This window comes from Mustela nivalis (assembly GCF_964662115.1).
Source record: "Mustela nivalis genome assembly, contig: HAP1_SCAFFOLD_1642, whole genome shotgun sequence".
In the NCBI taxonomy this organism is placed as follows: domain Eukaryota; kingdom Metazoa; phylum Chordata; class Mammalia; order Carnivora; family Mustelidae; genus Mustela; species Mustela nivalis.
In genome coordinates this window covers 72170-95507 of record NW_028135022.1, presented here as the reverse complement: position 1 = coordinate 95507, position 23338 = coordinate 72170, and the positions used below count along the sequence as shown (strand labels likewise).

Genomic DNA, 23338 nt, shown 5'->3' with positions numbered 1-23338 from the left:
TGGGGAGCAGACACGTGCACCCCCACTGGGTCCTTAGAACTATCTTTTATTGGTAAATAAAAAGAACTGCCAAGGGCATGAGCCCCTACGTTTCCCCTTCCCCATTTCCACATCCCCTTTCTTCACCTCGGCCATGGTGCTGGTGACTTGGTCGTACCTTCTCTCCTTCCCTTGGGAACCACCCAGAGGGAAGGTCCAGGGGGCCGGCCGGCAGCCCGGGCAGGCTCCCTGCCCTGGGCTTGCTCCCGACCCCTGAAAGCCGAGCTGGACAAAGAGGGGCGAGCCCCCTCCAGGCAGGCACGACGCCGAGCAACGCCAGCTGCAAAGGGCTCTTTGGGTGGTGGCTGCACGGTCAGCGGCCCCAACATCTGGCAGGGGGAAGGAGGCACCCAGGGGCAGGAGAAGCTCCCTGCGCGTTCTGTTCTCAGCCTCTCAGGTCGGTTCCGGACCCACGCTCTCGCTGGGAAGATGAGATCGCAGACGTGTGGAGAGGCCACAGCCAGGAGGTGCCGGACCGGGCTCCAGCCAGATGTGCTGACCGGCCCAGGAGGGGTGGTGGTGGTGGAGACCCAGGAACGTGCCCCGGCCCCCCGCGGCCCCAGACTCCAAGCCCCTGCAGCAGTAGCGGGACTGACCGCCACCAGGAGACAAACACCTAGAACCTCCTCTGGTGCCCTATCTCATTCCAGAACCTCGAAGGGTTCTCTCTACATTTCTGAGGGGCAGCTCCACTCCGGGATTTCCATCAGGTCTGCTCGGCCCTCCGTCCAGTGCGATGGGAAAGGTGGGTACAGCTGCTCGCTGGGGTCTGGACCCTGATGTCTGCCTTGTACTTCTCTTCCCCAGCCCTGGCTCCCTCCCACCAGAGCGCACAGCTGCACAGCTGGCGGCAGGAGGGAGGTGACAGGCAGAAAAGGTTTGGGGAGGGGGAGCAATGTGCTTCACCTACTGATGCTCATGGAGCCTCCAGGTTCCCTGTCCCCACATGGGGCCCTGGGCCGAGGCAATGGATCTAACAGGATTCACAGAGATCAGGCTAGACTGTAGGAAGTGTATTCCTGGCGATGTAAGAACAAGACTCCCCTTCCTGTCTTTACTCCCCAGGCACACAGGTGAGCCCTGAACACACCCTCCCTGCACCCCTTTCCCCACCTACAAGACCTCCTACCAAGCAACAGCTTCAAAGCCAGCTCTGATTTCCCCACACAGCCCACCTGTGATCCCTCAGCTCCCTCCCCCTCTGCTGGGCCAGGGCCCTCCCAGAGGTGAGCATCTGCCTTCCCTCGTGCAGGCCAAGAGGGCATAGGTGGCATGCTCCCACACTTCGGGCCGCTGCCCTGACTTTTGCTCCATGAGCCAACTTTTATTGACCTATCATTAGATCAACTCGCCGGTTGTGTTCTGTTCCTGGTAAGCAATAAAACCTACAAGTCCCATGGTTGTGGGGCTCATTCTTGCTCAGGAGGACATTAGAGGAACAGTGACATTCTGAGAAGTGCCTCTCCTGCAGGAGAACTTGCCAGACTGTGATGCAACCCAGGGCAGCGTCCCAGGGCTACATCATCACACCTGCCCTTATTAGACACCATGTACACACAGTAGGTGCTTAGTAAGCGGCTCACGTTTGCAGTGGAAATCTCACTAGCTGCCTCTGGGGTCCTCGGCACACCCATTCTCTTACTGGGTGGGCCCAGCGGGTGGGCTCCCAGCACCTGCCAGGGTCCCCGCAGCCACCAATGAGATGGGCAGGACAGCTACAGTCTCTGGCAAACGGAGGAACTGGGGGAGTGAGTTTCAACTGCTCAGGATTTCCCAGCTTCTCAGCTGTCTCTGTTCCTCTGGCGCACGAGTGTAAGGCTTGGTGATTACAAGTAGATAAGCACTGTGAACAACTGTTTAGGGTGGATGTACTGAACGGGTGTGCCCCACCTTGGGGCACAAACCGCACCAGTGGCCTCCTGAGTCAGGCTTAGGTCCCATCTCAACTGCTCCCCTTCTCCAATTTTTTGCAAGCGCCCTCCACTTTGGACGAGACACCAAGGAATGAACAGTAGGGCCAGCATTCCTGGACCTGTCCGCCCCATGTATTTTTAGCCTCTGCCTTGCCTGGGCATTTGCCCCATAGCTAATGTCCTCAGGGAACCACGTACTTGCACCCCAAGGGGTCTGACAGGCTCTCATAGGTCTCCGGAACTCCCCCCGCCCCGCTCCTGAGGCTTCAGCTCTCATTCTCTTTTCCCAAGACAGAACCACCTCCACCCCAGAGAGCTCGTGGCTCCAAAAACCAGGATCTGGGAGACAGAGCATCTGTGACGTTGGGCAAGTCATATTCCAGACCCCCAAAGTGCAGGGGAGGATGGCCTCGGCTGTAAGGAGGATCAGGAGACTGGGGGTGGCAGCTACTCGGGACAGGTGCACCCCCGGGGAAAGGCTGTGCTAAGGGAGAGTCCCATCTCACTTCTAGGAGCAGGACACCCCCAGCCCCAGAGGTCTCTCCTAGTGGGGCTAGACTAGCTCCACCGCTCTGACCCTCCTCACCAGGGCAATCTTCTCACGTGCCAAGAACCGATTCTAAAACGCACAGGTAAGCCTCAGCAGAGGCCGCCTCAAGACTTTCCCACGTCTGCTCCCTCCTCGCTGCTCCATTACTGTTCCGGTCCTGGATGTCACCGGGTGCTGGCGGGAGCCTGTCCCGTGCGGAGGCTCCATCCTCCCCCACCAGAGGAGGGGAGTCGGAGGCCCGTCCGAGCGGCGGGTCACGTTCTCTGCAGCGGACCGTTCCCTTGCTTGACACTCACGGTAAGAAACACACTTTACATCTCGGCCGACCCCCGGGTCCGCAGTCACACGTGTACGCGGTCCCCTGCGGGGGATGTTCTGGTATTTTCCAGGTGACCCCGTTTCCTTTCTACAAAATGCCGGCCGGCCTCCAGCGACCTTCCTGCGCGACCCGACACTGGCCCCGCATCAGCCGGGCCGGGGCCGGAGGGCGCCCGACGGACCCGCGCGCGCCGAGCCGCCGACCAGCCAGGTCCCGCTCCGGCTCCCGGGGCCGACACCCAGGACGCCCAGGACGCCCGCGGGCGGGAGCCGGGCCAGGCGGGGCCTCGAGGCGCGGGAGGCGGGCGGCGATTTATTCCAAGGGGCGCGAGGCCGCGGCAGGTGTGGGGGAGGGAGGGTTGAGAGGCGCCGCGCTCGGCGCTTTATATTTAGCGGCCGACGACCGGAAGCGCTCCCGCCCGCGGCTGCCACGGCGCCCCGCGCCCGGAGGGCGGCCCCGCCTCCCCGCCCCGGCCCGGCCCCCCTCTCTCAGCGGGCAGGGACTCCTGGCCCTCCGGGTCTACTTCGAGGGACAGGGGCTCCGAACCCGCGGCCGCCTCCCGGGACAGGGACCCCGACCCCCGCCTCCGCTCGGCGGGACAGGGACTCCCGGCCCCGCGCCTGCACCGCGCGGGCCGAGACCCCGAGCCTCGCCTCCGCGTCGCGCTCAGGGACCCCGGCCCGCGGGCGCTGGAGAGGGGGCGGGCATACCCCGGCCGGGCGGCCTTCCCGCCGGAGCAGGGGAAGCTGTCCTGGCCTCTTCCGCACGGCAGATGCCGGACCGGGGGCCCGCCGCTCGCAGGCTCGCCGCACCGCGACCCCGCAGGGCCCAGGCGCTCCGCCCCCAGCCCCGCCCCTCCGCCCGCCGGCCCCGCCCTCCCGGCACGCGCACGCGCGCTCCGCCCCTCCCGATGCCCACCCCTTCTCCGCCTTCCACCTCCCTCCCCCCGCCCCCGCGCCGCCCGGACCCCTGAGCCTGCCCGCCGGGTCTCGTGCTCCGAACCAGCGCAGGGCCCGCCGGGAGTCGGCTGAGGAGGGGGCGGAGAGCCGGGGAAAGCCCGTCCGGGCCCGCGGCGCCCGCTGCGCAAGCGTGGGGGGCGGGCCCGCCCTAGGCCCGCGGCGCGGCCATATTTAAAGGGAGGCCGGCGCGGCGAGCCAATGAGCGCCGAGCGTGCGGGGGCGGGGCGTGGCGGCGCGAGGCCCCGGATGTGGCTGCCGCGGCCCCTCCTCCCCCGCGCTCCCCTCAGAGCCCCCGGCCGCGCGCCGCCGCTCGCTCGCTGGTCCCAGCGCAGGCCCGTCGGGCGGCGGTGAGGAGGCGCCGAGGCGGAGGAGCGGGCGGCGGCGGCGGCGGCGGCGAGGCGACCGCGCGGAGGCGAGCGGGCCGGGCCCAGCCGGGCGGCCGCCGCCATGAGCGGCTCCTCGGGCACCCCGTACCTGGGCAGCAAGATCAGCCTCATCTCCAAGGCGCAGATCCGCTACGAGGGCATCCTCTACACCATCGACACCGACAACTCCACCGTGGCGCTCGCCAAAGGTAGCGGCCCGGCCGCCCCAACCGCCCCGGCCCCGCCCGCCAACAGCCCGCGGCGCCCCCCGCCCCCCGCGGCGCCCCCCGCCCGCCTCCCCGCCCCCCGCGGCGCCCCCCGCCCCCCCGCGGCGCCCCCCGCGGCGCCCGGCCGGCACAAAGCCCCCCCCCCCCGCCTCGCGCCCCCCCCCCCGGCCGCGGCCGCCGCTCATTGTGCGCGGCCCAGCCCAGCCCGCGGGAGGGGAGCGCCGGGGGGCGCCGCGGGGGGCGGGGGGCGGGTCCGGCCGCGCCGCCCCCTCCCCCGCGCAGCCCATCCCTGCAGGTGGGGGGCCGGCGGGCGCGCTGAGCCGGGTCCCCGCGGGGGAGGGGGCGGGGCGAGGGGCCCGGGTCCCGGGGCTCCCGGGCCTCCCCGGAACACGACTCCCGCAAGCCCTTCTGGAACCTATTAGGCAGCCGGGGCCTCGAGCGCGAACGCACAGCGCGTCCGCCGGAGCCTCCCGGCGGGACGGGGCCTCGCTGGGCGCCTCGGGGCCGCGGGGGAAGGCGGCTGTGCGGGGCCCCGGAGCGGCGGGGGGCGGACGCTGTGCGGGGCCGCGGGGGACGGACGCTGTGCTGGGCCGCGGGGGACGGACGCTGTGCGGGGCCCCGGGGCCGCGGGGTCGGACGCTGTGCGGGGCCCCGGGCCGCGGGGGTCGGACGCTGTGCGGGGCCCCGGGCCGCGGGGGACGGACGCTGTACGGGGCCCCGGGGCCGCGGGGGACGGACGCTGTACGGGGCCCCGGGGCCGCGGGGGACGGACGCTGTGCGGGGCCCCGGAGCGGCCCGCAGCGGCCCGCAGCCTCTTCCCAGCCGGTCGGGGCGGGAGGCGGCTCCGAAGTTTCTTTGTCTTCGCCCTCCAGGGAAGATGGCGAGGCCCTTCCTCGCCTCGGAGGGAGAAGCGCGGAGTGCGGCCGCGGCGGCGGAAGCCCTGTTCGTTCCCGGGGTCTCGTGGGGCCTTCGGGGGTCCGGGCTCGGCCCGCCCGCTGCTGCCGTCGGGGGAGCGCCCGGCCTTCGCTCCGCTGTCCGGGAATGGCCCTACCGCTGGGCTCCGGGCTCTGGGGCGGACGACTGCGTCGCTCCAGGGGAGCGCTGGGGCTTGCAGACCCCGCGTCTGCTGACGCGTCCTCTTGGCACGCGGGGATGTTGGCCCGAGATTCTCGCTGGGGAAACTGAGGCCCAGAGTGTCCGGTCCTGAGCAGGAGTTGTGTCAGTTCAGGAGAGGCTGCTCCAAGCTCTGCCCCACGGACTGCAGGAGGACAGGCTCGGACAGACCCTAGTCCCGGCCGCTAAGGGCCCCCACGCCCCAGGAAGGCTCTGGCGCCGCTGGAGCGGTGGGTTCCGGCTCTGGCCGGCTGCTCCCCGCGTCTGAGAGAGCTCCTCCCCCGGCAGGCTGTGGGAAGGTGAGGAGCAACCTCCGGGCTTCTCTCCCGGCAAAGCAGACTCCCAGGGGTGACGACGTGGGGTGAGGCTTCGAGAAAAAGCAGCTGTCGTGCTGTTTGATCCCTGAAGGCCGGTGCGCGGCTGCTCTGCGAGGCCGACCTGGTTTGCTGGGGGCACCGGGCCTCCTGGTTCCCACCTGAGCTTCCCGGGGCGGTCAGGCTCCGATGTCCTTAACTTGTCGTCTTTGTGACCTAGAACCTTTGGAGTCTTGCCAGCTGGGGTCTTGTAGGTACTGTGCGTCTGAAATTGGGGGGTGGGGTCGTGGTCGAAGGTGGACCACTGGATGGTGTGCGGGGCCGGTCGTGGCATGCCTGAGGGCCCCGCCGAGAGGATGGAGGGAACGCCCTTGGCCGAGGACGATAAGCTGACACCTCTTTCTCTCGGCTCCGAAGTGAGGTCTTTCGGGACTGAAGACCGCCCCACAGACAGGCCGGCCCCCCCCAGAGAGGAGATCTACGAGTACATCATTTTCCGGGGAAGCGACATCAAGGATATTACCGTGTGTGAACCTCCGAAAGCTCAGCACACGCTCCCGCAGGACCCTGCTATTGTTCAAGTAAGTGTGCGGCTCCGCTCTGCTGTGGGCACGGCCTCCAGAGGCGCGGGTTTCCGGGCGGAACTTGGTGTCCTCTGTTTGGCGGCAGCGCTCCGCTCGGGGAATAGCCATTTAGCGAAAAGTGGTTTAATTTCTGTGTGGGCTGTGGGCGCGCCTGCAGAAAGTCCGCAGCTCAGCACCCGCTAGTGTGCGCTGTAGAGGGAGACTCCCCTTGTGTGCGAAGGGGGGGTGGTCCCGTCTTGTCTGGGGTGTGAGGGGGATCATTTGTCACTAGATTTGGGTTGGGACAGCAGGACTTGCTCTCTCGACACTGTCCGGGTTGTAAGTTCCAGTGCTTTGGGACGCTGAATTTGCAATTCTTGTAGCATACACCTGCCTGCTGTGTAAAAGCATAATTTTTAAAAAATTTTTATTTGATTTTTTTAAAAGATGTACTTATTGGGGAAAGAGCATGGTAGGGTTGGGGGTCCTGGGGAGAGGGAGAAGACGACTCCCTGCTGAGCAGATCCAGATCCCTGGACCCAGAGATTAGGACCCTAGCGGGAAGGCAGTTACTTTACTGACTGAGCCATCTGGGCGTTCCCATTAAGGCATAATTGCATAGGATTACCAGGGAACCTAGATTAATATTTTTTTGACTTAGAATTTAAATATTCCCTGGTTCCTCGGAGGTCTGTACTATGGGAGGTGCTCCCTGGAGGGTAGGAGCCGCTGTGGCGGGTTCTGGGGACGAGAGGAGCAGTCCCAGGCCAGACTGAAGAAAGGTTTGCAGCGAGAGTTCTCAGGGACTTCAGAAGAGTCAGGTACCTGAGCCAGGCTCCGAGGGACAAAGGGGCCTTTTGGGAGCAATAGGCAGCAGTGTCCCTGAAAGCGGGGGGACCGGAGAAAGGATGCTCCTCTGGGAACCACGTGGCTGTACTCCTGTGTGTTGGGGCAGGGCCAGCCTGAGGACGGTGCACCCGTACGGAAGCTGGACGACTTGACGACAGCGGGCGTCATTAGAGGGCTTGGTTAGGGGAAATGAAGGTCCGAGTTACCTGGACAGGGAGTGTTGGGTATGGCATGTAGGAAAGGCAGCTTGGAGCCCCCTTTGGCCGTCCTGGAAGTGCCCCCTGCACCCCCCCAGTCTCCAGGAATACAGGCTGACAAACTGGCTGCCTTTCCCCACCTGAGCAGTGCTTTCCAGGCGGGTGATGGGGGGGCCTTGCGCTGCTCTCATCTGTGTGTCTCGTTGCTCAGTCTTCCCTGGGCTCGGGCTCCTCCTTCCAGCCGCACGTGCCTTACAGCCCCTTCAGAGGAATGCCGCCCTACAGCCAGCTGGCTGCCAGCTCTCTGCTTAGCCAGCAGTACGCCGCTTCCCTGGGTCTAGGTGAGTAACCTCTTTCTATCTGGTAAACTGCTCGTGCGACGACCTCCGGGAGGCAGGGCCGAAGATGTTCTTGGGATACTCCGCTTGTGTCGCATGCTTAGTACGTTACTCAGTGCGACTTGAGCTGGCTAGAACACGTAGTGCTACTCAGAGTGCAGAGTTAGCAGCCTGAGTTTTGGAACAGATGATTCAAATCAAAATTCATTTGAAATGTTGGTCTGGGTGGAAGTCATGATACATTGGCTTCAATAGGAAACAAGTGTTTCGCGTGATTACGGATGAGTTCTGACTACAGGCACCTTGCAGGCTTGTAAATGCAAAAGTTGCATCAACACCTCTCTGTGACAATCCCCGTATTGTCCGTGCTCTGCTCACAAGTTCTTTCCCCAAAGGCGAACGAACTCTGGAATGAGGTTCTCTCCCGCACACGTAGAGGGAGGGTCTGCCTGGCCCTTGACGTAGCTTTTCCATGTGTTCACATCCTGGAGTCGCCAGTCTGCTCCTCGGGCGCAGGGCTTCGAGCAGGCCCTGTAGACTGGCTCTTGGGTCTGGGTCACTCTCTCACCAAGGTGTTTGGATTGCTGCTCCAGTGTGGGTACCTCTCTCGGCCTGGCTCGCCGTGTTTCTAGAGTAGGATTGTGTGAGCCACGTGTCTTGCGAGAGACTGCTTGGCTCTTTCCAAGCTTGCTAGACACAGGACGAGTGTCTCGTTACTTATTTGTGTACCTTCTCTTTTGCTCTTCTCTCCTCTGTCTTCTTTAGAGAAGCTGGTGAGCCCTCCAGCCTCGGCCGCAGCTTCCAGCCCTAGTTCTTCTCCATCTCCACAGCCCGCCTCAGAGCTTGACATGTCCTCAGAACCACATCAGCTCACTTCCAAGGGTAACCGCAGTCTGGGAGAGCTGCATGCTGTCTTGCCATCCTGAGAGCGAGGGGGTAAACCAGTAGCCCAGAGTGACAGTAGCTGTAGCCAAGCCCGTGGGGTCAGTTAAGCTGCCTCCGTGTGATTTAGTGTGTGGTCCTGATTTATTAACGATCTCCCAGTGTTTTAAAGAAGAGATTGGAAAGAAGTGACCAAGCACTTGGTCACTCTCCCTGGGCCCAGGGTCTGTTGTGACCTGCACGGGGACCACCGAACAAGGGAACTTTCCCTCTCCGCAGAAAGCCCTTCCCTGGGGTTTCTGCTGGTTCCAGTTGTGCTCTGATTGCTGGGTGAGACCGGAGTGGAGGGTCCCTGAGAAACTCACCTGTTGTTTTGGGAACTGGGTGCCACATTGGTCAGCCATAGAGGTCTGGGATAGCTTTGTAGCGGGAAGCCCCTGCAGACCTAGGAGGCTCGCTCGACCTACCGACCAGGCGAACGGCGTGAGCGTCGCAACCAGCTTCTTAATGCTCGTGTGCACTACCTGCCTCAGCTGGGCTGTGACGCCTCTTGACCTTTCCTGGTGCTGAGATTCACATGCCTGCCTGTTTGAGGTCAAGCACAGGAGCCCTGCCTTCGCTGTGGGGGCTCCGTCCAGGACGGCTGCCGGAGCTCCCGCCGTGGCACACGACTGCCGTCAGTCTGTTACTCTGCCTGTGGTGTTCTCTGCTCCCGCACCGATGCCGGTGTGTCCGAGTTGGGGAAGCAGTAGTGTTTTTTCTCGGTTAAGATGACATCAGACGCTCATCGTTCCTCGGATTGTTTGCATGAAATTGCTGAGGCAAGATGGTTTAACTGGTTTCTTTTCTCAAAAGCAAAGGAGCCTGAGCGTCTTGCGCCCCGGAGTTAGAGTGGCAGGAGCAGTCCATCTGGGTCTCTGGGAAGGCCCTGCTGGGCGAGGTGGCGGGCTGGGCCGGCTGCTCTGCCCTGGCGCCTGTCGTGGGCGGGGCCACGAGCAGCTTCCATGCTGGTCGTAAGGGACTTTTTCACAGGTGTTACCTTAGTGTCTGTGCCACATGGACAGTAAGAAAGGTGGAGGAGCCGGTCTTCACGTGTGCCGGGCTGCCTCTCCTCATAGTCCCTGCTGTGGTTAGGGCTCCGTTTTTCTGTGTCAAAGCTCTGGACCTCCACCCAGCACCCACCCCACCCCCCCTTAGACTGCGGCGAGGAGAGGAGATGGGCCAGTGCGGGTGGTGTGCCTGTCCCCTGTCCCCGTCTCCCGAGCAAGGCTCGGCCTCTGAGCTCAGGGCTGCAGCGTGGCAGGAATGGACCTTGCGCGCCCGCCTTCGGGGGCGGCCGGGGAGCCTTCGCTTCTTCCTGATGGCGTACCTGCGTACCTCTCCGTAGTCGGCTTTTGTCACAGCGCCCTTTCCAGTGGTGGTGTTCCTCGGGCGGAAACAACAGTGTTCTGGAATTTAAAGAGTGATCACTGTTGACTACAAAATCCTGAACTGGGACAGTTCTCGTTTAGAGCGCAGTAGGATGAAATAAGTTCTCAGAGGGTGAATTTGCCGGCATCTTGGAACCCACGGAGCCCCCTTGGGGTTAGAGCTTATGTGGTTTTTAGAAAGCTCGATTTGTTCCTTTGTTTTTATGCGTCCCCCTCCCGCCCTGGAAAGTTGTTTCTAAACCGCCTGGGGGTGTTCGTTGTTGGCGGGGTGTTCTTCTCTCCTCAGCTGTCTGGTCCGTAGCTTGGGGGTCCTGGGGCTCAGGGCTCCCAGATGAACTGGCCCTGTTGCTGCCCGGCTAGACATGGGGGGTGGGGGTGGAGTGGGGGTGGGGGGAGGGCTCCGGGGGGGCGTGGCTGGGATCGGGAGAATCTCCAGACGGGTCCCTTCAACCGCCTGGCATGCCACCCAGCAGGAGCGGCCGGCGGGGGGTGAGGTCGCACTCTCTGGTTTTAAGCCCTCCTTCCCTTCCCGTCTCAGGAGCCGGTTTTCCATCCGTCCCAGTCGGCAAGAGCCCCATGGTGGAGCAGGCTGTGCAGACTGGTTCTGTTGATAACCTGAACGCCAAAAAGCTGTTACCCGGCAAGGGCCCCGCGGGGGTGCAGCTCGGCGGGCGGCCCGCGCAGCCCGGCAGCAAGAGTGGCAGCGGTACTAGTGCACGTCGTTCTCCGGGGCTTCGCGTTCTCAAAGCGGCACGCTGCTTCCTGGGGTCCTTTCTCTGTCTGCCTCCTTTCTTTTTGTTTTTCCTTTTTTTTTAATTGAGCAGCACCGATCCCTGTCCCCATCCTAAACACCATGTGCTTTTGCAGGGCCTCCCCTTGCTGCATGTCCCCTGTGGTGGTGCCACCCTGCTTCCGTCGCTGGGCTCCGCTTTTGTAGGCGCTCGCCTTACTCTTCCCTTTTGCGCCTTAGATGTAGCTCAGCCGGCAGCTGTGCCAAGTCAAGGGCAGGTGAATGACGAGAACAGAAGGCCTCAGAGGAGGAGATCAGGTAACAGCTGTTGCTCCTTGAGTTCTGGGGCGCCTCGCCCTGTCCAGGTGTGCTCTGCTTCCCCCGCACCGCCCCCCACCTTATCTCTGGTGACGGTTTGGGGGGTGCTGGGGCTCAGTGTCTGCTGCTGTGTGCTCTGTTCCCTCCTTGTCGTCCGTGTCTCAGCGAGTGACGTCAGGTTGGTGGCTTACCAGCCGTGGCTTCCTTTCCTCTCACAGGGAACAGACGAACAAGGAATCGCTCCCGGGGGCAAAACCGCCCGACTAACGTCAAAGAAAACACAATCAAGTTTGAAGGCGACTTTGATTTTGAGAGCGCCAATGCCCAGTTCAACAGAGAGGAGCTGGACAAAGAGTTTAAGAAGAAACTGAATTTTAAAGGTGTTTGCCGTTATTTGGAAATTGTTGTCTGTCCTGGAGTATCTAGAAGCAGTTCAAGGACAGACGGGCAGGGGTGGGGCGGGGGGGTGGTATGCAGTAGGGCCACTGGCCAGTGTGGAAGTGGCGCTCCCTAAGGAGTTCTGAAGGAGCAGAGGAGCCTTGGGGGCCTCGTGGGAACTGTGCTTGCTGGGGGAGGGGAGCAGACCGGGCGGCCCCCCGGCGGACAGGAGCAGTTTATAAGGAGATTCCGCCAACACTGAAGGCCGCCCCCCGTCCCCCCCGCAGCGCTCCCAAGGCCTGAGGACAGCTGCCAGGAGGGTCTGCTCGGGGAGAAGGGGTGCTCGGTTCATGTCCCAGCATCCCAGTGTGGTGTTCTCCGTGCAGATGACAAAGCCGAGAAGGGGGACGAGAAGGACTCGGCAGTGGTGACCCAGAGTGACGATGCCCCCGCTGAGGAGGACCACCTGGGGCCCAACTGCTACTATGACAAGTCCAAGTCCTTCTTTGACAACATCTCCTCTGAGCTCAAGACCAGGTCGGGGGGCCGGGGGAGGACTCGGGGCTCAGGGCTCGCGAGGCCTGGATGGGCTGGCAGGAAGACCCTCGTTCTGCCTCACACCCCCTGAGATCAGGGCCTGCTCTCTTGAAGAACAGTCTCCGCTCTAAGTTCAGGGCCAGTCTAGGATCCTACTCACATCTTTGCCATGTGGGCACCTTGGTCCTGGCGGTGTCCGCAGGTGGCAGTTTGGAAACCCCCTGGCAGTCACGGGGACCTGGGGTTGGCTTCTGTCTTGGCTTTGTAGCCCCTTTGTCCATTAAAGCTGGGGTGGGCACTGCCCTGTTCCTGGTTCCCAGTGGACCCTGGGGGCCCGAGGCCTTGCTACTTGCAGCAGCCAGCCGGGGTTCTGTTTTTGGAGGGGGTCCTTTTGTCTGGTTGCTGGAGGTTGGGGACCCCGTCGTGCGTTTTCAGTGCCGTGCGGCTCGTGCTTGGATGCTGCCGTGCGAGTGAGCAGAGTGGGGAACGGAGTCTGTAGGATGGGCACATCGTGGAAGTCCGGAGCACCAGCCACACTGCTGGGCGGCGAGGGCACCGCACAGAGCAAGCTGGGAGTCCTGACTTGCCCGCATCTCTGGCCTGGCAGGGAAAACCCGATAAAAGCATGAGCAGGTCTAGGAGAGAAATGCCTCAGGGAATGGGAGGGGAAGGGTGGGCAGCGGGAGGATAGAGGTCAGTCGGATGTGGCGATCTCACCGCATGTGGTGGTGGGGAGCCAGTGGAGGGCGGTGAAGGAAGCTGCTGCAGACAGGCTGCCCGGGCGAGGCTAGTCGGTCTGGGATGAAGGGGATGTGTGCGTGGGGGTGCTCGGTCGTAGTAGGTCAGAGTGACGAGCAGCTCGTGTGTGGAGAGCCATGGGCAGCTGTCCGGGCGGGAGCTGGGGGGCGATGCTGTCTGACACCTCGGCGGTCTCCAGCGAGCATGCTGAAGGTGGGGATGGGCGCGGCTGGGTGGTCCGGCCGGAGGCTTTTGCAATAGTCTGAGTGTTTGGGCATAAGGTGGTGGTGGCGGTGGCGGGGGAGGGGAGAGCCTCCGAACAGGGTGCGCTGACCTCGTGGGGGGGAACCAGCACGACCTGGGCTTGCTGGCCTGGGGCTGAAGGGCGCAGCTGCTGCTCCTGCTGCTGCTGCTGCTGCTGCTGCTGCTGAGTGAGGCCTGCGGGGACCATAGAACAGGAGCTCAGTGCTGGTGCATGGCCCGAGAGCTGCCTGGAAACAGACACAGGGCTTCTCTCCTGAGCTGCTGAGGTGGGTGTCCGAGCATCTGTGGCGTGAAGGACAGCAGGACAGTATGCGGTTTTGGTGCCGTGTCCCCACTGCCCCCAGCGTGCGAGCATCACGTTCTCGGAGACGCTGTTCCATCTAGCCCAACCCCCTCCTCACTTGTCTGAAGGGGACCGTCACCTGCTCTGGGTCCTGGAGCCCACAGGGGCCCTGCCTTGCATCATGTGCTCGCCTTCATTGGTGAAAATGAAGTTGAGTTGATGCGGAAGAGAGAAACAGACCTGGCTGGAGATGTGGCTGGGAGTGGCTGTGGCGCGGGCTCCGGGGTTGCTGGGCCAGGCCCGGGTCATCCCCTCTGCGGACTCCGGCAGCCGTCCCCACCTGTCGGGCTCTCTTCCCCTTGGGCTCCATGAGGCTGGGGCCTGGCTCGGAAAGGGGTGAGCAGGGACCACTGCCGTTGGTCTCACGCCCCGTCTGTGCTTCAGTTCCAGGCGGACAACGTGGGCTGAGGAGCGGAAGCTCAACACAGAGACCTTTGGGGTGTCAGGAAGGTTTCTTCGTGGCCGTAGCTTCAGGGGTGGATTTCGAGGGGGCAGGGGCAACGGTACGACCCGGCGCAACCCAACGTCCCACAGAGCCGGGACTGGCAGGGTGTGAGTGAGGATGCCGCCCGCGGTGAGTGAGGGAAGGAAGTTTCTGGGCCCTCTGCAGGGAGGGCGTTGGGGGGGAGGGCCCGAGAGCCAGCCTCTCTGCAGGAAGAGCTTAGGAGCCCGGAGCAGCTGGCTCTGGTTTCCAGTAAGAGCCAGGATGAGGGCCTTGACCCTCCCAGTCACCCAGAGGCCTCCTAGGGAGGGCAGGCCCCAGTGTGGTCAGAGCGTGGTCAGCAAGGACACTTGTCCCTAGCCAGCCTCCCTGCCCTGGCCTGCAGGGACTCTGGGACTGCCAGTGACTTGTGTGCCCCGTGAGTCTGGGTGGTGGGTGGGTCACAGGTGTGCCTGGAGCTGACCCGCCTCCTCCAGGTTGGGATCTGGAGTTCCCTCTCTGTCCCCCACGTGCACCAAGATGATTTCTATCCTCGGTTGTGATTGCAGAGTCTGGGGAGCCCAGGGCTCACTGGAGCGCGGCGGGGGGATGAGCACCCCGTCCTCCCGGGGAGTCTGCATGCCTGGCTCCTGCGGGGCGGCTGCCTCGGGGAGTGTGCTGAGCTGAACTGAGGTACTCACTTGGTGTCCTGTCCCCTTCTCACAGGCGCCTCTGGAAGTCGCACAGAAATGACGCTGTGTCTGCGGATGTGGGAAGCGCTGCACTTACCGGGAGACGGGAGTCACTTTGTTTACGGAGTTTGGGAAATTCCCGTACTGCTACTTATGTTCTGAACTTAATTGAACTTGGACATGGTCTGAGTTAGAACCACTTGTTTTGGGGGAAGTATCCATGGGTGACCTCTTGGAGGTATTTTGGCCTATCTTTCCTCTTTAGTTGCGCACAGCCTGATTCTAAGGTTCTGGTATTTTGGAGAAAGGTTTTAGAGCAAAAGCTTGATCTTCATTTTGTGACTTTTCTTTGTGACAGCTTTGATTTTTTTCAAATGGAACCAAATCCCATTTGGCAAATGTGGCAGCCAAGTGTGTATCTCTATAACCCAACTGGTCTCTGGTGCTGCTGGCCTGGCACCCCCACGGCCACAGGTGGGGGGGGGGTCTCAGGAGCCAGGCAGGGCCAGCATGGGAGCGTGTGGGGGTGGGTGGGCATTAGGGCCAGGAGAGTGGAGTGTCCCACAGATCATGTTGTATAAGCAAACCAGACAACCCTTACATCCAGAGTGGCGATGTCAAGGTTTAGAGCTGGTGGGTTGGGGCGAGGGGGGGGTGGTGGTGCAGGGAAGAGGCAGAGTCCTGGAGGCTTAGGAAGGGGTCCTGAACTTAAGCTAGGAACTGTTGCTCAGAGCCTGGCTTCCATAGGAATCGGGGTTGGGGGCCAAAGTCCAGGGACCTGTGGGGTCCCTGTCCTTCCTGCCCCATCCCTGCCATCCCCAGACCTGGTCCGGTCAGTACTGGACTCTGGCCTCTGTTCAGTGTCTCATCCCCTTGGAAATGAGCCAGTCTTTTTTGCAAGGTCGGTTGACCTAAAACATTATTTCTTCTTAATTGTAAATAGTTGCATTTTTGTTTTACGGGGTGGAGGGTGGGTGGGGCACATAAACTCGTTGCATGAGTAAATGGGTCAGACCTGTAGTGTGAGCATGCGTCCTTCTGCCGGAGAGGGCCCTGTGTTGAACATAAGCACCTTGGTAACTAAACCCCTTTAAATAGCTATAAAGGTTTTAGTTCTGTATTGATTCAGTTACTGTAAAAGCTTGGGTTTATTTTTGTAGGACTTAATGGCTAAGAGTTAGAACATAGCAATGGGCTGCTCTGTTGGAGTAATGTAAATTATAATTATAAATAAACGTGCAAACCTTTACAACTTTTTTCTTCTCTGCTCTTAAAGTAAATAGTTCTGTTGATTCTGCAGCCTGAGTCACATCTTGTGTGACATGCCCGCCCTGAGGTGGGAGAGGTTATGCAGGCCTCAGGCTGGTAGGACCTCGGGGGACACCTGCTGCTCCTATGTGAGCTGACCGCTGGTCTGGAGGAAGGTGTGAGTCAGTCCAGCTTCACAGTGGGCCACCCTGGCTCTGCCTCCCAGACACTTGGGGCACAAAAGTTTTTAAAAATTCAGTTCACAGATACACCTGCTTCAGAAGCCATCCTTTTGCTGCTTTGCCGCGGCCTCTGAGCTCCGCAGAGCTTGCCTGTCCTTGGTGCCATCGGGCCTGTTCCAGGCTTTGACCCCAGCACCATGTGTAAGAGCAGCCCACGGGCCTGGCCTGGGTTTCTGGCCGACTCTGAAAGCAGTGTCAGAGGCCCAAGGCCTGTCCCATCTTGCCATGCCTGCCTGGGGTTCCACTGGGCCCCGAACAGGACCAGGCAGCGGGGAGTCGGACTACAGTGTTGGGATTTCAACAGATTCTGGGCAGCCTTCCTTTGAAGGGGGTGGACACAGACAAGGAACATTCTTGCCCAAGAAGAAATGAAAATTTTCCGTAGTGTGTGTGCGTGCTGGATGCAGGTGCCCAGGGCGCGAATTCTAAATGAAGTGGGGGACTCAGCAGTTGCCCTAGGCCGGTATTTGTTAGCGAATCCAGATGTAGTCCAGTCAGTTTACCACTAGGACTAATTTTGCTCTCAAAACTTGAAGCTGACATGTTGACAATTACATATTTGATGCTGAGCTTTATTGAACCCTACCTGGGCCTTTGTATTCCTTTTAGAAGAGAGAATATGTATGTGTCATTCGGTGAGAATTCAGCCAAGAGACATCTTAGACGGTGCAAAGCAGAGCCCTGGAGTCCTAACAGCATGGCTGGAAGGGGAACCAGCCCACAGATGCGAAGAGCCCTTTATGCCATGTCCTGGGCCGCAGGGAGACGGGGATCTGTCAGCAGGCCTGATAGCAGAGCCTCCTCTGAAGCCGCAAAGCTGGGGATGGAGGGAGTTAGAGTCTCTGGTATAGACCCAGCCGGGGACCAGGACCGAGGCTGAAAGCGGGGTTGTCACTGGCTACAGTGAGAGCGGGCAGGGGGCCATCAGCACCAGGAAGCTTAGGAACGTCCAGACTGGGTCTGCTCCAAACCAGAAACACGGGACTTGTCCTGAACAAAGCTGCTGCTTTGCAGAATTTTGAATCCAAAAAACTGAGTGGTGTTTACTTTTGTCCTTGATCTGCGTGAATGAGGAAACAGAGTGAAGGTCAGAAGGAACAAGGTCAGTCTGGTGAGAACCTCTAATGGGGGAAACTTAAGAGTTTTCTGTGTCCGTGTGAAAAGCCACACGCCTGTCTACAGAAGCTGTCACATGCATGCCCTCCTAGAGCTGCCTGAACTCCCGAACCAGAAAGGCAGACACCCCCTGCCCACCACAGCGGCTTGTCTGGCGACAAGGAACATGGAGCGCTCCCACTTGGGGCAAAGCTCGGGAGACAAAGCAAGGGGAAGACGCCACTTGACAGAGCGGTCGTAACTGCACCGAGACACAGATGCTCTTACGAAAAGGTTAACAAACACAGAAATTTATTGCAGGACACATGGACAGTAATAAATGGAATGCAAATGCCCACATATCCTTGACAATCATCCATGATCTGAACTGAGAAGTCCCCACGAGGCTCCATCATCATGACGCTTTCTTCTGTTTCTTCTTTTCGTTCTCTTCTTTCTCTTTTTCAATCTCAGCAACATATTTTTCAATTTCTTCAGGATTTAAAATCTACCGAAGAAAGTTCACGGTTACTCCCAGGCCACACGAGGTGCCCCAGAGCAGCAATGCCACTTTTGGGGAGGAAACTTTTGGGCTCCGGCCAGACCACGCCTCACAGCCGCTGCTCCCGGAAAACCAGGCTGGGTGCGCCGGAGCCTGGCGACAGCGGTCAGAGCCCGCCTGTAGGCGGCTCAAAGCAGAAGCAAATCTGCCCGGCTGCCTACACTTTCTCAGTGTGCCAAGCGAACCTCGTTTGTGGGGGTCTCTGGGAGAACCTCCCTGCTAGCACTCAAGCCGCAGGACCAGGGTCCCTGTCCCCTGCATCACTGGGAATGCTCCAGAGTGAAAGAGCAAATAAACTTCGTGATTACCTTGAGGGGTTGATCTCGCCTCATGACAGCCAGTTCGATGTTTTTGCCGCCAGACTGAACCACCTGGGAAGAAAGAGTAACGTCGGACACCTCTCCTCAAGGCCACACCGTTCTGGCAAATGCCTCAAACACTGCTCCAGAAGAGAGAGCAGGACACCCTGCAGCCCCAGCCCCAAAGCTTTTGTCCTAACTACAGGGCGATCCCCCCACCCCCCCACCTGCCTCCTGTAGCCCCTTCCACAGAGCAGCTATGCTCCCTGCTCTCCCCGCCACTGAGCCCCAACAGCTGGCCCCCAGCCCAGCCTTCTGGCTCCCCCCACCCCCCGGCCTCTCTGGCTTTACCAGCCAACACCTCTGAAGTGCGGACATAGCCCTGTGCCCCCAACCATTGTTCTCAGTTCTAATTCCTCAACCTTAGCAGCAGCAGGAGCCCAGCAAGGCTGAGGGAGGGCTCTGAGTCACAGAGTCCACACCTGGTGGTTCCTGTCCTGCCTCGGCTTCTCCCTAGCTGCGTGCTCTCAGGCGAGTTCTCAGAGACTTGGTCCTTGCCTGCTGCGGCCACAGAGAGGAGTCACTAGAACACCGGGGCAGCGGGCGTCCAGAACAAGCCCTCAAAGGCCCAGCACTCCCCCTGAGGCTCTCCGTGCCTCCCTTCCTGTCGCTGGTACACGGGCCCCCCACTTCGGAGCCGTCTGTTCTGCCCACCCCAAGCACCAGGTTTCCAATGCGAACGCACTTCCAGGAGGGCCTTGATAACCAGCTTCACGGTCAGGTCGTCCGTCTCAATGGCTTCATCAGTGTAATTCTTCTCTAGAAATTCACGCACTGACTTGGCGCCCCGGCCTATGGCATTGGCCTAAAGCAGAAAAGTGTGTTATATGGTACAAGGTACAACAACCCAGAGCCAGCCCAAGAACACAGCCATGGCTTCCTTTTCCTAAAGGCTTCTTGGATTTGGTGCTGATCCTCACCAAGAGTAAGGTTATGGTTACCGGGCAGCGGGGAGTCAGTCTGTAATGTCAGACCTGCAGCGTCCTCACCAAGAGTGCGAATCTTCATCACTGAGAGCACGTGCGCAATTTTACTTTATACCATGTATCCCCACACCTAAACTTGAACTTCCTCTCAAACAGCAAGTTTTTTTCCCCCCTTTTGTAAAGATTTTATTTATTTGACAGAGATCACAAGTAGGCAGAGGCAGCAGAGAGAGAGCTGGGGAAGCAGGCTCCCCACTGAGCAGAGAGCCCGATGCGGGGCTCGATCCCAGGACCCCGGGATTATGACCTGAGCCGAAGGCAGAGGATTAACCCACTGAGCCACCCAGGCGCCCCTCAAACAGCAAGTTTCATGTTCTTTGCTCCTGTACCAGCAGAAACACCATGAAAAAGAAATGCAGTGTGGGACGTGTGCACCGGCACTGGGAAGACAAGGCCACCCTGAGCCACCAGGAGGCCTAGCACCTTCCAAAAGGCCTCTTCGACCTCCTTTACTGGCAAGACCCCCCGAAGACCCTCTGTCTGGTCAGGGACTCACCTTCCAGGCGTGGTATGTCCCCGAGGGGTCAGTCTGGTAGAGTCTGGGGGTGCCATCAAAGTCGAAACCCACAATAAGGGCAGAGATGCCAAACGGCCTGCGCCCGTTGCTCTGCGTGTAGCGCTGGTGGAAAAGGAGCACATTAATACTTCTTCGTGTGCAAGGCCCCTGGCACCGACCCTTAGCTACACACACAATGTGTGAAGCAGCTAGGCCGTCCCTGAGGGGATGGGGGACGGGACGGGGATGCTCTCACGTTATCTGCCGGGCAAGTGACGAGGGAGCCGAGGCCCGAGCACTCAGCGGTCCTCCTGCCCTGTGTGTTCTTACTCAAAAGGACGTGAAAGCGAGACCCGTGACCAGAACTGCGTCACAGAGCACAACCAAGGCCACTGAAGTACTTGACAACAGACAAACTTCTGGCTACACAGTCGGTTTTAAAACGACCAGCGTTTCACCACAGGGTGGGGTGGCGCTCAGCATCTCCCAGGTGCTGGGTAACGAGTCATGCAGGGCTTCGAGACTAAAACTCCCATTTCCTTCCAGAAACATGAATTTGGACCATCCCATCCACTAAACGGAAGAATGCCAGCAAAGTGACTAAGCCGTAGAAGTTACGCTTGCAGGAATAAAGAACAGGACTGTGCATGAAGTGAGTGCAGTTTTCTAATTCCCCTGAAGTGACACGTGCAAACACCGACACACAGTAACTCGAGCTACTGTGGCCGAACGCCGTGTGACCCAACAGGGACTGCTCTGTAAGCAGAGCTGAGCCACAGGCAGGGGGCCCACCTGCTTCAAACTGGCGATGTAGCGGGTGATATACTCCACGGTGACCGGGTCCTCCACAGTCAGCCGGTGGCTCTGGCACTCCACCCGGGCCCTGTTGATGACTATCCTCGCGTCGGCGGTAAGCCCTGCAAAGGCAGAGAATGCTGCCTGACCCAGGCCTCCCCTCCAACGGAGAACGGCCCAGGGCACTTGACCAGACAGAAGCCGACTTAAACCGTTCCTGACTCCCAGCTCTGAGGTCATCTGCGTGACTGGCAGCGGAACGATCAGCCTCTGCGAGCAGCTCAGGCAAAGCGAGTCAATCCCTAGTTTCATCGGGTCAACTGGGATCTTCCCACAGTGGGCCAGCAGGGAGGAGTGCAGGAAAGCCAGACTCTCTCGAGACTGTAAGTACAATCCAGTCACATGCTGCCGACAGCACAGGCCTTGGTCCAGGGGGCACCCTAATAAGCAAGCACGGTGAAGCTTTTCTCCCCCCCCAGTCTAAATCTACAGTCTTAAAACGGTTTTTAGTTTACCAATTTACGTATCTTCCAAAAGCAAACCCACCAAGATGGCTTCCAAAGGGCTGATCTTTACTGACCTTTGAGCAATAGGGCACTGGCCCCAGACTCACCTGCGAATGCCATGCAGACATTGTCATCCAATGCACAGATCTTGCGCACGGTTCTCTCATCCTGCAGTTTGGCCACGGACTTCTTCTCCACGCCCAGAACAACGATGTCCTTTCCTCGCACGCCAACCTTCAATAAAAATCAACACGGTACTTTCGAAAGTGACCAGAGGTTCTCCCTGCAAGCACAGGGCGGTAAGCAGGTGGTAATGTGGCTGGACACCACACCCTGCAGATCACGGATGCTGACCTGATTCTGGCAGAGCTGGCCCAGGTGCATGACTGAGGTGCCCGGTTTCCATTACGATATGACAACAAACTACTTACTGTATCAAGGAGTCACATAAAAGGCTTTTAAGTCTGAAACCCTGACATTCAAATCAGGTGCTCTGAAGGCAGTGTTTTCGTAGTTGTGCAATGGTACACTCACCCTCCTCCCTCCTGCACTGTGACACACTGACGTGCACACCGTAGGGGAGGCCTGATCTGCTGTCAGGTGGAAGGACTACGGTTGTTCCTGAAGGTCAACCGCTCTCTGTATGGCACACACCGCAGAGGAGAGGGAGAATGAAAGATGTGGGAAAATGCCCAAGGACCAGTTGACTGCCCCCGGTCAGGGAAGGAGCAGAGGAATGGGACCACGCTTGGAAGACTCTGCTTGGAGATTTCTCAGCAGGGGTACAATGGGTAATGGGGCTGCTCTGCCCACCTCTACCCCAGAGGTCAGCCCGTAGCACTTCCCAGTCTCAGGCAAAGAAAAATATCTCCACCCACTACCAAATGCCCCCACAGTTGAGAAATACTTGTTAGCACTGTTTCACTTTTTTTTTTTTTAAGATTTTATTTATTTGACACAGAGAGAGAGATCACAGACAGAGAGGCAGACAGTGGGGTGGGGGGGGTGGGGGGGGCAGGCAGCAGGGAGCCCAATTCAGAGCTGTTCCCAGGACCCTGAGATCACCACCTGAGCCTAAAGCACAGGCTTAACCCACTGAGCCACCCAACGCCCCTGTGTTTCACATTTTGAGGCCCGCGTTCTCCTGTGCTCCGTCATCTTCCAGGTGCCCTGGGGGTGGGGGTGGGGAAGACCAGACCCAGAGACGCTGGAAGGAAGAAGCCAAGCCAGCCACCCTGGCTGGCCTGAGGGAATACTAGGGGATGGGGCAGTGTCCCAAGCAGCTCCTCTTCCAGTGCTCTGTAGCTTAAGACAAGCCCCAAGATGGATTTTGGGACAGATTCCGGAAAGAACCCCACTTTACTGGTGGGTCCGGCTCAAGCCTCTGAAATAACACACGCTAAAACACACAAGCCCTTGTGATACGGCTGGACCCGTGGGCAAGCCAAGAAGCGTCCCAAAGACGTCCCGAATTGGAATTTCCGGCGATGACCAACACGGCAAGTGTGTGCTCAGACGTCACTGCCCGGCACGGCGCGGGGCTCCCTCGGCGCCGCCGCAGACCCCGCGGCCGCCGGGGCCGCACGCACCGCCCGCCTGCCCCGCTCCTGCAGCCCGCCGACCGCCTGGACAGTCCCCTCCCCTAGCCGGGAACCTCCGCGTCGGGCCCCCTAAGTGGCTCACACCCTCAAAGGTGCCCGCCGAGCCCGCCCTGCGGCTCGGTGCCCAGCCCCGGAGCCTCCCCGCGGCCGGACGGGCAGGGGCAGGGGCAGGGGCAGCGGCCAGGCCCGCGCAGCCGGGACCCGCCAACATGGCCGGCCCCGGGCCGCGCACACACGCGGAGCCGCGCGAGGCAAGAAGGCTCCTCCGCAGCTCCGCACGCGCGCCGGGGCCGCCGGCCACACACGCCCGCCGCCGCCGCCGCCGCCGCCCGCCGCCCCGGCCCCCGCGGCCGCCCAACGTGCCCCTCCCGCTCCCTGCGGCGACCCCGCCGCCTCCCGGGTCCCGCCGCCGCCGCTGGGGCCAGCGCAGGCCGCCCGGGCCGACAACGGGGTCGTGGGCACGGCGGGCCCGGGCCCTCCCCGCGCCGGGCCCCGAGTGCCCCGCCGGCCGCCGCTCACCGCGGTCGAGCCCTTCTTCACGGCCTCCTGCGCGTACTCCACTTGGAAGAGGTGGCCGTCGGGCGAGAAGACGGTGATGGCGCGGTCGTAGCTCATGGCGGCGCGGGCGGCGGCGGGGAAAGCGCACACTCACGGCCGCTGGGCCCGCGGCTCCGACGCCCCTGCCCCCCCGGCCCTGCGCTGCGGACGTGCGGCGGCGTCGGCGGCGTCAGGGGGCGTCGGCGGACGTGCGGCGGCGTCGGCGGCGTCAGGGGGCGTCGGGCGGACGTGCGCGCGCGCCGGGGCGGGGCCGGGCCGAACCACCGGCTGCCGGGCGCGGGGGGCGGCGACAGCGCGGCGGCGGGGGGCCGGGCGCGGGGCGCGGAGGGGCCGCCCGCGGGGCGTTGCCTGGGACTCGGCCGCGGCCGTGGGGGGCGCGCGGGGGTGGCGGCGCGGCGGGCCCGGGGGCGG

At 61.1% G+C, this 23338-nt stretch overlaps 2 protein-coding genes across 5 annotated transcripts; one reads left to right on the top strand and one right to left on the bottom strand.

Annotated features, from left to right (window-relative positions):
• The first annotated feature begins 4029 nt into the window (after positions 1–4029).
• Positions 4030–15728, top strand: LSM14B (LSM family member 14B). Of its 4 annotated transcripts, none has more exons than XM_082750667.1 (10): positions 4032–4354; positions 6217–6380; positions 7650–7749; positions 8512–8628; positions 10597–10764; positions 11029–11106; positions 11325–11486; positions 11871–12021; positions 13751–13940; positions 14514–15728. In XM_082750667.1, the coding sequence occupies exons 1-9, from the start codon at positions 4228–4230 to the stop codon at positions 13920–13922; spliced, it is 1239 nt and encodes a 412-aa protein (XP_082606793.1). In that variant the 5' UTR covers positions 4032–4227; the 3' UTR covers positions 13923–13940; positions 14514–15728. The 4 variants fall into 4 exon arrangements, with proteins under 4 accessions (XP_082606795.1, XP_082606793.1, XP_082606794.1 ...); XM_082750666.1 differs by having other exon boundaries at positions 4036–4354; positions 7620–7749; XM_082750669.1 differs by lacking the exon at positions 8512–8628 and having other exon boundaries at positions 4030–4354.
• Positions 15729–17359: 1631 nt separating this feature from the next.
• On the bottom strand, positions 17360–23100 carry PSMA7 (proteasome 20S subunit alpha 7). Its single transcript, XM_082750670.1, has 7 exons — positions 22889–23100; positions 20876–21002; positions 20260–20384; positions 19468–19590; positions 18671–18790; positions 17935–17997; positions 17360–17572 (listed from the first exon to the last, which is right to left on the bottom strand). The coding sequence occupies exons 1-7, from the start codon at positions 22982–22984 to the stop codon at positions 17480–17482; spliced, it is 747 nt and encodes a 248-aa protein (XP_082606796.1). The 5' UTR covers positions 22985–23100; the 3' UTR covers positions 17360–17479.
• Between the last annotated feature and the right edge of the window lie 238 nt (positions 23101–23338).